The sequence below is a fragment of the Podarcis melisellensis genome, assembly GCF_964234715.1.
Source record: "Podarcis melisellensis genome assembly, chromosome: 7".
Classification (NCBI taxonomy): Eukaryota; Metazoa; Chordata; class Lepidosauria; order Squamata; family Lacertidae; genus Podarcis; species Podarcis melisellensis.
This window is the reverse complement of record NC_138539.1, coordinates 1,826,091-1,841,138: the sequence shown is the minus strand read 5'-3', so window position 1 is coordinate 1,841,138 and position 15,048 is coordinate 1,826,091. Positions and strand designations below refer to the sequence as shown.

Genomic DNA, 15,048 nt, shown 5'->3' with positions numbered 1-15,048 from the left:
GAAGGGCGGGGTAGAAATAAAAAAATATTATTATTATTATTATTATTATTATTATTATTATTATTATTATTACCTCATTTCTTTCAATCTCCTGGATGTTTCTCTGAATGGCCCCCATCAGCTCGGCCACCTTCTCTCGATCAGGCCCAGCGGAAGGATTCCCCTCTAAGAATTCGCTCTGCAAAGTGCGGACCTTGGCCACCCAGTCTCCGTCCGCCACGGACCGGCAAGCTGTCGTGGGGTCAGTGAGGTAGTAGACCAGGCCAGCGGAGAACAGCAACAGCTCCGAGGATGTGAGGTTGGCATCCCTGGAAGTTTTTCCCTTTGTGAGTGTAAAAATATCTGAAGCAGAGAGACACTGGAAGGGGGAAAGAGAGAGAGAGAGAGGAGGGGGACAGTTTGTTATTTTTGCACAGATTTTTATGGTTTTCATTATTTGAATTTTTATTATTTTGGTCACTGACCAGTTCCAACCCACATACAATATTCAGGAAATCATAAAACACGATAGGGATACATTTGAATTTGCAATTAGGTAAACAGGGACAATACAGGTATAGCAACAGTTAAAAATATATAAATTAAAACTTAGTCACTAACATATAACCTAAAATTATCATTTAAAACCTTAATCATGATGATAGCATAGCTTGTTCCCTACGTTTTATGGCAATCGCACAGAATTTGGCTACCCTTAACGTGATCTCAGGATCCTTGTCCTCTACCAGGGATTTTAGACATTGAAGTTCAGATTCATTTGGAGATTTGGTTTTCATTATTGTCTTTTAAAAAAATAAACCCTATGGTGTTTGTTCGTTTTTCCTTCGCAAGCTGCCTAAATGATTCTGTTCATGGGTGGACACAATAATAAATAAACGACATCTGGCGCAGAGTGCTGTGTAGCTCCGAAGCTTGCACACGCTGACATGAAAATAAAAGAATTTTTTGAAAGTAAAGCAGCCTCGAAGCTTTGTGGCTCCTCTGAAACTTCTGGAGGGCACCTGGTTGGGGAAGGCTGGATCAGGCCAAAGATCCATTGCACCTAGCGTTCTGTTTCCTGCAGCTATCAGCTGGATCAGGGCCTCTGAGATGCAGGGGACAGAAGATTAATAAAAGTGAACTTCTCGGGTGTTATCAGCACCAGATAAGAGGTGAATGACTCAAGTGGGATTTGAACCCAGCTCTGACTAGCCTGCTCAGCCTGCAACTAGATGGGTCTGGATAGCAAGGGCTGAGACAAACCATGGAGTCCTTGGCTTTTGCCCTGGTGCTGATAAAGGATTGCTGAGCTGTTTGCAAAGCCTGGACAGGTAGGTTAGGAAGTCACCAGTTGTTTGAAGCTTTTCTATCAGGTCTGGTTGGGGCCAGATGACATGAAACTCAGCCAGATGGGTGGGGTATAAATACTACTACTACTACTACTACTACTACTACTACTACTACTAATAATAATAATTTATTATTTGTACCCCGACCATCTGGCTGGGTTTCCCCAGCCACTCTGGGCAGCTTCCGCAAAGACCAAAAATACACGAATATGTCACACATTAAAAACTTCCCTGAACAGGGCTGCCTTAAGATGTCTTCTGAATGTCAGTTAGTTGTTTATCTCTTTGACATCTGACAGGAGGGTGTTCCACAGGACGGGTGCCACCACCGAGAAGGCCCTCTGCCTGATTCCCTGTAGCTTTGCTTCTTGCAGGCAGGGAACCACCAGAAGGCCCTTGGCCCTGGACCTCAGCGTCCAGGCAGAACGATGGGGGTGGAGACTCTCCTTCAGGTATACTGGACCAAGGCCGTTTAGGGCTTTAAAGGTCAGCACCAACACTTTGAATTTTGCTCGGAAATATACTGTGAGCCAATGTTGGTCAATGTAGGTCTAATCATATTATTATGATTATTATTATTAGAGGCAGAGGCACTTTTTAATTCAGGACAAGAAAAATCCAGACCCAGAAAACTCTGATCCCAAATGCCAGAGAAGTATAGGTGGGTGCCACGAGGCAAGGCCACAGCGATAACAGCAAGAACCTTTATTGAACGACATAACTGGGAAACAGGGGCAAAGCAGCTGTTTATATACATTACTGAAAGCCTGGGCCACTCCCACTCCCAATGTGATTGGCTATCTAAACTTCCAAGCTGCGAATCACGACTCAGAGTTCAAGGGCCAATGGCAGATGCCCAAATCCTGAAATGTTCTGCAATTGGACATATCGAATCAGAATACAGGAGCTCAGAATCCTTATTTCAGACCATGGGTAGGCAAACTAAGACCCGGGTGCCGGATCTGGCTCAATTGCCTTCTAAATCCAGTCTGCCAATGGTCCAGGAATCAGAGTACAGTGGTACCTTTGGTTGCGAACGGGATCCATTTTTTCCCTGATTGTATAAGTCAGGTGAGTGCAGGAATGCAGGAATTCTGTCACTCTTGACACAGCAAAGAGGTTGCCTTGCTAATTTCTACAGGTCAGCTGGCCGTGAATGGCATAGGAGCAGGCCAAACCTGGTCAGATGGCAACCCTAAGGCAGGCATCCCCAACTTTTGGTCCTCCAGATGTTTTGGCCTACAACTCCCATGATCCCTAGCTAACAGGACCAGTGGTCAGGGATGATGGGAATTGTAGTCCATAACATCTGGAGGGCAGAAGTTTGGGGATGCCTGCCCTAAGGGGATCTTGTTGCTTTTGATTATTACCCATCAAGGATTTCTTCTTGAAAGAGGTGGAATGTAGCCATGTTCCAAATAAATTTGACCTGTGCAGGTTTTCCGCTCCCCTGCAGTATCGCTGCGCCTGCCGAAACTGCTATAGCTCTATCGTTCCAGGAATGGAATGCCTTCCTCCCTAAGGCAAGCGTGCCTCGATTTGTGCCAAAGTGGGTGGCACCCCAGGGGAAGGTGTGCATGATCACACCTGGAGCCTGACATTCTCGCCTGTGTACTTCCGAGCATGACGCTGGCAGAGAGTACAAAGAGTCATTCTCTCTGTGTCTCTCTCGACCTGGCACACCTTCAACTTGTGTCTGGGTGCCTGCATGTCTCCTCCGCACTGTGAAATATGAGGCAGCAGTGGGGAAAATACCTCTTTGCAAAGTGCAGGGTTGAACTGTGGAACTCTCTGCCACAGGAGGCAGCGATGGTTGACAACTCGGGAGGGCTTAAAAAGAGGGGTAGACAAATTCACGGGAGAGAAGAGTTATCTATGGCATTTTTGTTAGGGATTTTAGGACAAGACCTGCCAAGGAAAACAAAGAATTTATTCATGTATGCCACAACAGCGGCAAGAGTCTTCCAAGGATGGAAGAATGAAGAAACCCCGACAAAGGAACAGTGGCAAGAGAAGTTGATAAACTATGCAGAATTGGCTAAACTGACGTACAAACTGCGAGATAAGGACAACTGTGACTTCAAAGAAGAATGGGAACTTTTCACAAAGTATTTAAAAAGGCAACGAAATGAATTGGACTCCTTGGCAGGTTTTGAATAAACATACACAAATTTAGTGCTTGGTAACATGGTAGATAGATAATATAAGGATGGAAAAAATTTTATCATATGCAGAGAGCGACATGGGTTGAGAAATCAGAGAGAGGAGTTGAGGGATGTCTCAGTGGGGTTTGATGGGGAATGGGGAAAAGGGGGAGAATGAATATGATATGTTTTGATATATTGTTATGTTGAAATTGTTAATATATATTTTTTTTAAAGATCCTGCTTACTGGTGTCCCACAGGCATCTGCTTGGCCCCTGGGAGAACAGGATGTTGCACTAGATGGGCCAGTGGCCTCATCCTGCAGGTTCTGCTGATGTTCGCCAAGCAAACAGCGACACATAGTTCTTCAGTGAGTCTCCCCACAGCCTGCGCCCAAAAAAAATATTTTAAAAAATATGGATCTGCTGGGAGGGATGTCTCGAGGTTAGCATGGTCCAACCTAGCAGTCTGTCTGCATCTGGAAGTAAGATGTGAAGGTGACAGGAAAAGAGCCTGCAGGATCAGGCCAGCTTCCCATTTGGTCCATTTGATGAGGAGGGACAGGATAGAGACGGCATGGCAGAGTGATTAGAGCGTAGGAGTTAATGTGCTTCGCAGGGTTGATGTGAAGGTGAATGGGAAGGGGGAGGATCTTGTAACAACAACAACAATTTATTATTTGTACCCTGCCCATCTGGCTTGGTTCCCCAGCCACTCTGGGCGGCTTCCAACAAAGATAAAAAATATATTCAAATGTCACACATTAAAAACTTCCCTGAAGAGGGCTGCCTTCAGATGTCTTCTAAATGTCTGGTAGTTTTTCTCTTTGACATCTGGTGGGAGGGCGTTCCACAGGGTGGGTGCCAGCACCGAGAAGGCCCTCTGTCTGATTCCCTGTAGCTTTGCTTCTTGCAGGCAGGGAACCACCAGAAGGCCCTCGGCGCTGGACCTCAGTGTCTGGGCAGAATGATGGGGGTGGAGATGCTCCTTCAGGTATACTGGGCTGAGGCCGTTTAGGGCTTTCAAGGTCAGCACCAACACTTTGAAATGTGCTCGGAAACGTACTGAGAGCCAATGTAGGTCTTTCAAGACTGGTGTTATGTGATCTCGGCAGCCACTCCCAGTCACCAATCTAGCTGCCGCATTCTGGATTAGTTGTAGTTTCTGGGTCAACTTCAAAGGTAGCCCCACGTAGAGCGTATTGCAGTAGTCCAAGCGAGAGAAGAAGAAGAAGAAGAAGAGTTTGGATTTGATATCCCGCCTATCACTCCCTTTAAGGAGTCTCAAAGCGTCTAACATTCTCCTTTCCCTTCCTCCCCCACAACAAACACTCTGTGAGGTGAGTGGGGATGAGAGACTTCAGAGAAGTGTGACTAGCCCAAGGTCACCCAGCAGCTGCATGTGGAGGAGCGGGGAATCGAACCCAGTTCCCCAGATTATGAGACTACCGCTCTTAACCACTACACCACACTGGCTCTAGAGATAACTAGAGCATGCATCACTCTGGCGAGACAGTCCGCGGGCAGGTAGGATCTCAGCCTGCCTACCAGATGGAGCTGATAAACAGCTGCCCTGGACACAGAACTGACCTGCACCTCCATGGACAGCTGCGAGTCCAAAATGACTCTCAGGCTGCACACCTGGTCCTTCAGGGGCACAGTTGCCCCATTCAGGACCAGGGAGTCTGCCACACCCGCCTGCCCCCTGTCCCCCAAAAAGAGTACTTCTGTCTTGTGCCCAAAGGTGGGGTTGTTGCTGGCACCTGTCTGTCTTGAGAGACAATGGAGTGTGCCTCCGAGGGTGAAGTCAAACCATTGCATTAACAGCACTGAAGTGACCTCCCTGGCAGTGTGTCTGGAAGCCCTGGGCTGCCCAGTTGACAAGACAACCCACCCCCAGCCTTGCTGACCCAAAGGAAAGTGGAACAAGACATTTGAGACCAGCTTGGGTGCAAGAGTTGGCCGAAGGAGGCATTCAAGGCACCATCCAAGCGCCTTAGGGACTCCCCTCTGGATTTGTGGAGGGTGCCTTCTTTGCAACAGAAGGTTGCTGGGCTCTGGCTCCAGCCGAGCCTCCTGGAGGGTAACTAAGACAACCCAAACAGCCGAGGCCCTTTCATCCTTCTTTTGCAAAGGAACAGATCAAACGGGAAAGGAAGGGCCAGGGCATTTGAATGCTTTTGATGCGCAGGAAATGCAAAATAAATGCATTTAAAAAATGGGCACCACCCTAAACAGTTGCCTCCTCCTCCTTGATCCTGTTCTAAACTAATCATCATCACAAAGGCATTTTCACACAGCCTCTGGGGTTTACCTGAGGGGGCGACAAGGGTTTTTGCATTTGCTTCTAACATGTAAAGAATTTCTGGTGAATGGAGGCTTGGGGTGGGAACAGAAGTGGGAAGAAGACAGAGGTGATCATTGAGGGCAGGATGCAACCAGAAGTTATGTGCAAGCCATAGGCGTAGCCGGGGGGGGGGGGGCAGGGAGAGGCAGCAGCCCCCCTCCCTCCCCAGATCAAGTAAAACAATAGGAATACTTAACTACCGTATTTTTCGCTCTATAAGACGCACCAGACCACAAGACGCAGCTAGTTTTTGGAGGAGGAAAACAAGAAAAAAAATATTCTGAATCTCAGAAGCCAGAATAGCAAGAGGGATTGCTGTGCAGTGAAAGCAGCAATCCCTCTCGCTGTTCTGGCTTCTGGGATAGCTGCACAGCCTGCATTCACTCCATAAGACGCACACACATTTCCCCTTACTTTTTAGGAGGGAAAAAGTGAGTCTTATAGAGCAAAAAATACGGTAACTGCCTGATCACATCGGTTCTGCCCCCCAACCCAACAAAAGTCCTGTCCCCCAAAAGAATCCTGAGGGGATACAATAGCCATCGCCAAATATCTGAAGGTCTGCCACATGAGAGATGGAGCAAGCTTGTTCTCTTTGATGGCAGGATCCGAACCAACAGATTCAAAAGGCAAAAAATGAGATTACAACTAAGTTTCTGATGGTAAGAGTTGTTCAATAGTAGAATGCTATGGAGTCCACCAGAAGGTGGTGGACTTACCTTCATTGAAGCTTGGACGGCCATCTATCATGGATGCTTTAGTTGGAATCCCTGCATTGCAGCGGGTAGGGCTAGATGACCCCGGAGGGTCCCAACTCTACAATTCTATGATATTATCTCCGCTTCGCTGTTTTCAAAGGCTGGCTCTGTGAAAATCTGGGTCCTGGGGGTTTGGACTTGGCCATTCTGAGGTCAAGCAATGCAATCATGGTTGGTTTCTTAAGAAGAAACGTTCTCAGGTCTCCTTTCCGCTTGGAAGCTGTCACTTTCGATGGGCTAACGCCGTTTACTTCAACTCATTGATAGGAACAATCTGTGGCCATTCAAGGAAATTGACTTTGCGCATGATCAGAGACATGCTTGTCCAGGACAGTAGCTGGGCCCAAAGTCTAATTTACATTCCAGAGATATTTGGGAGGAGAACATGGAGGAAAGCCATGCTTTGCTAGTCCCTACTTTTCTCTAGGCTTAACCTTCCCAGAGGGACGCAGGTGGCGCTGTGGGTTAAACCACAGAGCCTAGGACTTGCTGATCAGAAGGTCGGTGGTTCGAATCCCCGTGATGGGGTGAGCTACAGTTGCTCGGTCCCTGTTCCTGCCCACCTAGCAGTTCAAAAGCACGTCAAAGTGCAAGTAGATAAATAGGTACCACTCTGGCGGGAAGGTGAACGGCGTTTCCGTGCGCTGCTCTGGTTCGCCAGAAGCGGCTTAGTCATGCTGGCCACATGACCCGGAAGCTGTATGCCGGCTCCCTCGGCCAATAAAGCGAGATGCGCGCCGCAACCCCAGAGTTGTCCGTGACTGGACCTAATGGTCAGGGGTCTCTAACCTTTACCTTTTTAACATTCTCAGGGTCAGGCTTCATCCCACCCCAGTTCCTCTGCAAGAATGTCTAAGATGCTAAAACAGCCTCTCAGATGTTTTGGATGACTGCTTCCATCATGTTCTGGGTGTCGGTGATGAGAATTGTAGCGCTAAACATCTGGAAGACGCCAGATTGGGCGGGGAGGGTGGTTCATGCCAAAAAAGGTGAAGCTCAACTTCTCCACTCTGCTGGCTGCGGTGAAACACAACCGCCAAGACTTTTTTGCAGGTTGAACATGATGCAGCAAAGTGGTTCCAGCAGAAAAAAGAACCAGAAGTCCTTTTCACTGACCACATCACGGGGTGAAAGCTTCAAAGATGGAAGGAGCTAGGGAGAGCCTGGCTGCTGGATCAGATGGAAGCTCATCCACTGTGCTCACTGTGCTGGGCCCGGGGAGTAACCCGAAAACCGTAGTCCAGGTCCGGTCCCGAATCCAAGGGTTCCGCGAGGAGTCAGTCCGACAGGGCCAAGGCAGGAAACCGGGATAGATCAGGCACAGGATCACAGGCAGGTTCAGGCAAACTGCAACGTTGCTCCCGCAACCTGGGGTGGGGTCCAGCAGCCTTTTATCTCTCTTGTGGTAACGGGCCGGTCCTGATCCCCCGGCGACTCACCTCCCTGCTTCGCCCGAAGGCGAGCACTCCTCCTGCAAGTACTCAGGTCTCTCCTTTTCGCAGACCTGTTTCTGCAGCTCAGGAGACGTCGGTGGGTGACTAGACCCAGGGGCTGCCTCAGCCTCCCCTGACCCAACTAGTAGTGGAGCAGCTGTAAGCGATGGCCCAGCTGGAGGCAATGAGGTCATCCCGCATCTGGAGCCAGGGCAGGCTCAGGCCCCTGACTCGGCCCAGCTGGTGCTTGTTCCAGGGGAACCTGTGCAGACTGGGGCTCTTCAGGATCAGGCCCCAGACTTGGTTCAGATGCCGCCTGAGGCAAAGGATCCGGTGCAGACTGAGAGTCCTCTGGCTCCGGGTCCAGGCTATCACACTAGCAGTGGCCAACCAGATGTCTGTGGGAAACCCAAAACCAGGATTTGAACACAAGAGCCCTCTCTGTGCTGCAGTTTCCAGCAACTGGCATTTGCAAGCACTGCTGCCACCAGCTGTGGAAGTAGAGATTAGCCATTCTGGCTAGTAGTCCTCAATAGCCCTCTCCTCCTCCATGAATTTGTCCAGTCTTCTTTTAAAGCCATCCAATTTGGTGTCATCATTGCCTCCTGTGACAGAGAGTTCCACAGTTTAACTCCATGCCACATCAAGAAGGACTTTCTTTTATCTGTCCTGATAAAAGGACCCTGCACAGTCCTTTGACCCTGTGAAATCTCCAGCCTCTATTGGACATCTGCGTATTGGCTATTAACTCTTTGCTGCCCACAGCCCTTGGGGAAGGGGCCCCTACTTTGCTTCAGTTTGCGACAGAGCCGCTCCCACTTCTTCAAACATTGGACGTGGCCATTAGCTTTGCGGCTGAACCTTGCCCCAGCGGAGGTTACCAACTATTATTCTGGCAGGGCTCTTGTTCCTTGAGCTAATAGCTGCAGTACAGGCAGAAAAGTAGCAGATGATGTTTTAACTGGCGGGAAAATTAAATGCGGGAAAATGCAGTGCTGTGTCTCCTCTGCAGTGCTTCAGCCTGACGTCAAACTGTTAAAAGCCCACAGAAGCAGTGGAAGTGAAAACTTTGGCAACCGTAGCTGCAGCCAAGATCCTGTTAACCAAGAGATCATGACTGCAATCGTTACCCAGTGCATTTTAGTATAAAAGAAGGTGTTCGATTAAGGCAGTGAGCTGTATCCTTCCTTGGAGGTTTTCCAGCAGAGGCTGGAAATGAATTCTCTAACTGCAATTCCTGCATCACAGCGGGGTTGCTCTAGATGATCGCCAGAAGTCCCTTCCAGCTCTGCAACTCTGCAATTCCATGATGATGAGGATACTTTGGGCTAGATTCTGTGGTCCAGCCAGGAGACACCGACATCGCCAAGGCAGTTCCTGTTGCCCCGGCGAGCTCTTAACATTTCCGCATTTCGTTCTTTGCTTGGTGTTTTCCCCAGAGACACTGTGCAAAATGGGTGAGCGTGAATAACAAAACACCTGTTTTTTTAAAAAATATACCTTGTTTTTTGTCTAAACCTATGATCCGGTGCCAGGGCAGGAGAACGGGGATTCACCCAGGAAGGGTTGTGACCAAGGGGCAGGAGGCCTGAGGGTTCAACCGCTGATGGCATCTCCCAACAGGGCTGGAAGTGTCCCCTGCCTGAAACTCTAACAGACAACCAATTTCCTAATCTACTGGGAGGAATGGGGCCAGCCTATGGTCTGCAAGTCTGTTAATAACTGACTGGATTCCAGGTGAGGCTGGAGGACCATTGAGAATTCTTACAAATATTGCCTAGCAAACTGTTCCAGGAATGTGAGACACGTCCTTCAGGTGACCACCCGCCGAGGGGAGGCGCATGGGCACGGGCAGCTGGGTGTTGCATCCTTTGCTGAAATCTCCTCATCTGCCCCATCGTTTTCCTGCATTGCAGGGGGTTGGAATAGATGACCCTCATGGTCCCTTCTAAGTCTAAAATCCTATGATCTCTTGCTTTGAGTTCAGGAGCACCTGCTGCTCCTTCAGCTGATACTGTTTGCATTTTATTTCTTCTCCTTTTTGGAAAAAAACCCCTTTCATTCATTTAAGAGCATGCCTGTGCTTGGGCTGTCAGCTGTTCTGTTAGACCAGCTTTCTCCAAAATCAGATTCTGGTCTCAATTCATCTGGACTGAGTACCACCCTGCAATTATGCTCTTATTAGAGAGCCCCATGCCCCCCCTCACTTTACACATATCCTTATGAAAACAGATGGTGAAGATAACTACAACTTTACCCTCTTTTTAAGACATGTTCTATGGCTTTGCACTGCATGGAGCCCACAGCGAAGAGTTGAAGGGATTCCTTCTCCTTCCTCAGGGATGTAGGAGGGCAACTCCATACCTGCCAACAGTTTGCAGGCAAGAATGGGCCCCGCGTCAAACGACCTCATTGCAGGGGGTTGGACTAGATGGCCTCTGGTGGACCCTATCCAGTTCTAGGATTCTATGCCCTTCCTGTCCCCAGCCCCTCATCCCCTACATGCTGTGGGCAGATTCACATCATTTTTTTCCCCTAAAAGGGCACACATTTCAAGGGAATGGCTTCCCCCAAGTACCCTGAGAACTGGGGTGTTGGGAACTGTAGCAGAAAACTATAGTTTCCAGGATTCTTGGAGGGGGAGGGCAAGTCATGTGCGCTTTAATATACGGTGTGGATCTGCTGGCAGCCATGTCTGTTCATATCAGCCTGTTTTCCACCGGTTTTGAAGCTGAAAGTTTTCTTTGGCTCTCTAGATCCATGATACAGCTGGGGGGAAAAACCTCCATTGTCCTGCAACCTGCTATTAAGTGGTTCAAAGTGAGTCTCGCCAGCAGGTGAAATAACATGCTAGGTGTTGCTGCGGCGCCTTAAAAGTCCACGCACGGGCATTTTACATGTCTCGCCATTCCTGGCAAAATGCACGCCCCCCCCCCACAACACAGTTCAGAGGCAGAAGGGAAAGACAACTGGAAAAACTTGCAACTGGGAAGTGTCCCAGTGCGGTGCAGGGGGTTAAAATGTGGGAGAGACCAGGGTTCGAATCCCCACTGAGCAAGGGAGCTCATTATGGTGGCCTTGGAGGCCAGTCACTGCCTCTCTCAGCCTAACCTACATCCAGTGCCGGATTCACGTATAAGCTAAACAAGCTATGGCTTAGGGCTCCACTCTCTTGGGCCCCCCCAAAATTTAAACAAAGAACAAAACTGGACATATATTTCCAAAATGTAAGATAAAAATAAAATAAAAATAAAACCTACATACAGCAACAGTGTTTTGTGTTGTGTAGGGTGCTATTTGTGATGCGCAAATGGCTTTAGATACCTATCAGGTCCATAAATTACCATATAACATATATTCAACACAAAAAACAGCAAGAGTTTGTTATTGACAAAGGACAGCTGGACATAGAAAGGGCCCCATTACCTTCAGGAGCTGAGGGCCTCATCAAACCTAAATCTGGCCCTGGCTACCTCGCTGGGCTGTTGAGAAGGGGAAGGGAGCCCTATGCAATGTTTTGAGCTTCTGGGATAAAAGGTGGGATATCAATCAATCAATAATAATAATAATAATTTATACCCCGCCCATCTGGCTGGGTCCCCCCAGCCACTCTGGGCGGCTTCCAACAAAACACTAAAATACAATAACCTATTAAACATTAAAAGCTTCCCTAAACAGGGCTGCCTTTAGATGTCAATCAATCAATCAATCAATCAATCACAACCGTAAGACTGAACCCAGCACCCCGCAAAGACCAGTCAAAGCTCCTGTGGTTTCCCCAAAGACAGATAGCAGGAGAGAGAAAGGGATTTTCCAGATGGCTAATAGGAATGGGATTTCTCCCTTGTTGCCTCCTTTTCCCAACACACCCCTCCTCCCATTCTGCACCCAAAGCGAGCGAGGCCAGCGGCATCCCATCCAGGGCGCCTGCCTCATCCTTCGGACCTTTGAACCCCGGCTGGAGTTTGACCCAGGCGAGCGGGAGAAGAACTGCACACCTGCCGCCATCCTCTTTACCTTTTCACACGGCACTGCCGGGCACTGCACACGACCCACCGCAATATTTAACAGGGACTCCAGGGTGCCCTGGGGCAGAGCGCCTTCCTCGCCCGACGCCAGGAGAGTCCGCAGCTCCAGCAGGGCCGGGTCCAGGCTGGCATCCTCCGGGCCGGGCCCTGGCATCGCCATCCCTGGGAGACAGAGCAGGAGGACGACGGCGACAGCGGAGGCTGTCCAGGGGAGAGGTGTCATGGCTGGGTTGGCAAGGCTGTCTTCTGGAGACTGGCAGGTGTGCCTGCTGCTGGCTGGCTGCTTCTCCAAGACAGGCTTTGGGGCAGGTGCCCAGGTGCTGTAGACTCTCGGCTGCCCCGCTCTGCCGCTTGCGATGATTGGCTCAGGGTGAGATTGCCTCAGGTTAACCATTCCACAGAACCTGTCCAGCTACGCAGATCCCTCACCTTGATAGAGGGGCAGGTCTTGGCAAGCAGGGAGGCAGAGGCGGCAGACCCTGGCTAATCCGAGCTCCTGGGTCACCAGGAAAGGAGGCGAGCAGCCAAGGCTCCAGCCAGGGAGGAAATGAGCCAGCTTCAGCCTCCAGCTTCTTGCCCAACCGTCCTCATGAGCTCACCCACCCAACGTCCCCCTTTGGGGTGGAAGGGATCCTCCGCTGTTACCTCATATCCAGGCCACAAGGGTGAGGATGAGGAAGGAGGGAGCGAGCGAGGCATTCGGTGGGTCTTTTCACAACCGGCGCTCAGAAGATCCCCTTTCAGCCCAGAATGAGTCATTTTTGTGTGTGTGTCAAACAGTTTGAAAGGCTCCTGGCTGGGTTCCAGGACAGAGGGACATCTAAAGTGTGTGATTTTTTTTTTCTTTTTGGGGGGTGTGAGTGTTTGGTTTGTGTGTGGATGTGTGTTTTTGTTGGGCTTTCTGTAAACTGCATTCAAAGCTTTCCAGAGGATTAGTATTCCACAGCACATATTGAAAACAGAGTTTTGTGGCACCTTAAGGACTGACAGATTCATTACAGTATCAGCTTTCGTGAGCCCACAAAGGCTTATGCCACAACCAGAGTGCCTTTAAGGCATCACAAAACTGTTGCTTGTTGTGTTAAGAGAGAGGGGAAAGATCCTCGCCAGAAGAGGACACTCAGCACATGAACTGAGTTAGTTTGCCTTTATTTCCTTTAAAAACACACACACACAATCGGGGAGCGCTTTGCACGTGCTCAGAGGGTATTGGTTCAAAGTGCCAGATTTTTTTCCAATACGAAAGGGGGCAACGTCATACGGGAAATTTTAAAAGGGTAATTGTTTAAACCTCAAACGCAACATTTCAGGCGGTGTAGGTTTCTCATCTGCAGGGGCTGCCAAAAGGGAGAGATTGAGACATTGCTCAGGAAATAATAATTTATTATTTCTACCCCATCCATCTGGCTGGGTTTCCCCAGCCACTCTGGGCGGCTTCCAACAAAATATTAAAATACAGTAATGCATCAAAATTAAAAGCTTCCCTAAATAGATGTCTTCAGATGTCTTCTAAAAGTCTGGTAGTTGTTGTTCTCTTTGACATCTGGTGGGAGGGTGTTCCACAAGGCGGGTGCCACCACCAAGAAGGCCCTCTGCCTGGTTCCCTGCCTCAAGGCACTGAACAGGAGACAGCGCCTAAACTAGGAGCAAATGGTGACTTTGAAGAAGTGGGCACCCAGCAGGATTCCACAAGTGCCATTGGGCTCCCTCTCCTGCCTTGGGAACACACTATTAAAAGCAGCCAAACAGCTGGTGCTTTAGAAATAAGAAATTATGTCTGATTATGGCATTACGAGGAACAGTTATGCACCTGCCAATCTGTCTCTGCCTCTCCCATCATTCCAGCTTTGTTCTTCCTCCAAGCCCTCGGGGACTGAGCGCCCGGCATTCCTGCTCCGCCTGGCTTGCTCTAACCCCTAGAGGCCACAACCCTCTTTCCAGATGCTGGGAATGAAACTCAGCCATGCTGACGCATCTCCTTGCTCTTTCGCCACACCCCTGTTTTGCGGTCCTAAAGAGGACGCAGGAATGTCGAGGGCCAATTTCCTTGACTTTCAGGAGCATAAACAGCACATTCCTTGGCCACCCAGGGGCATGCCCCTCTGGCTGAAGTATCTAGACAGGCAGCACAGAAGCAATGCATAGGGTGTGAGAGAATCAGTGCTGCCTAGTGGTTAGAGTGCTGGACTAGGACCCCGGAGAGACTGGGGTTCGAATCCCCACTTGATCATGAAGCTCACTGGGTGACCTCAGGCCAGTCGCTTTACAGGATTGTCGTGGACTTTACGTTGTTCTCCTGCTTCTCACAACAACCCTGTGAGGTAGGCTAGCCTGAGAGGCAGCGACTGGCCCAGGGATTTCCCTGGTAGAAATCACAGGTGTGTGTCTTCACCTGCCTCGCTCTCTGGGGATATCAACACAGACTTCTGTGTCTCCTTAAATACTCACTCGTCAGCTTTCCTGGACTGATGCTTGAAGTGTTATCCTGAGTTTCAGATATACTCGCTTTGGGAAGAGGGCATTGCGAACAAGCAGGTCAGAGGGAATGAAAAGCAGATAAGAGCAGAGATAGAGTTAGTTGCATAAGCAACAGGGGCAATACACAAAACATTAGTTGTTGGTTACGCAGATATCCTGGCATTGGAAAGCCAATTAACACAAGTATTGTGCTTTATTTTATATATAAAAAAGACCCTATTGTTCTGATCCATTGCGCAAATGGTAGCACTGAATAGGGATAATTATAGCATTTTTTCTTTAAAATCAAGAGTAGCTGAGCTGGTTTGCAGGGCTGAGGGGAATCTCAAAAAGTAAAACCTTCATTAGGGCTCGCCAGAAAGTCAACAAAACGTGGCAAGCTTCTGAGTGCAGCAGGTCTTCAAGAAGGTGGTATGATAGACATGTTCAAATATCTGAAGGGCTATAATAATAATAATAAAAATAAAATTTTATTTATACCCCGCCCTTCCCGGTTCAGAAAACTGGACTCAGGGCGGCTAACAACAAATTT

General features: G+C 49.0%; 1 protein-coding gene across 1 annotated transcript in view; it reads right to left on the bottom strand.

The window, feature by feature from the left end:
• Nucleotides 1-13,004, bottom strand: part of SLC39A4 (solute carrier family 39 member 4) — a 40,153-nt gene extending 27,149 nt beyond the window's left edge. The window contains exons 1-2 of the mRNA XM_081918787.1: nt 12,028-13,004; nt 74-358 (exon numbers count right to left, since the gene is read on the bottom strand). Of these exons, the coding sequence (XP_081774913.1) occupies nt 74-358; nt 12,028-12,432 (690 nt within the window). The 5' untranslated portion in view covers nt 12,433-13,004. The remainder of the gene's footprint in view (nt 1-73; nt 359-12,027) is intronic.
• Nucleotides 13,005-15,048: the final 2,044 nt, after the last annotated feature.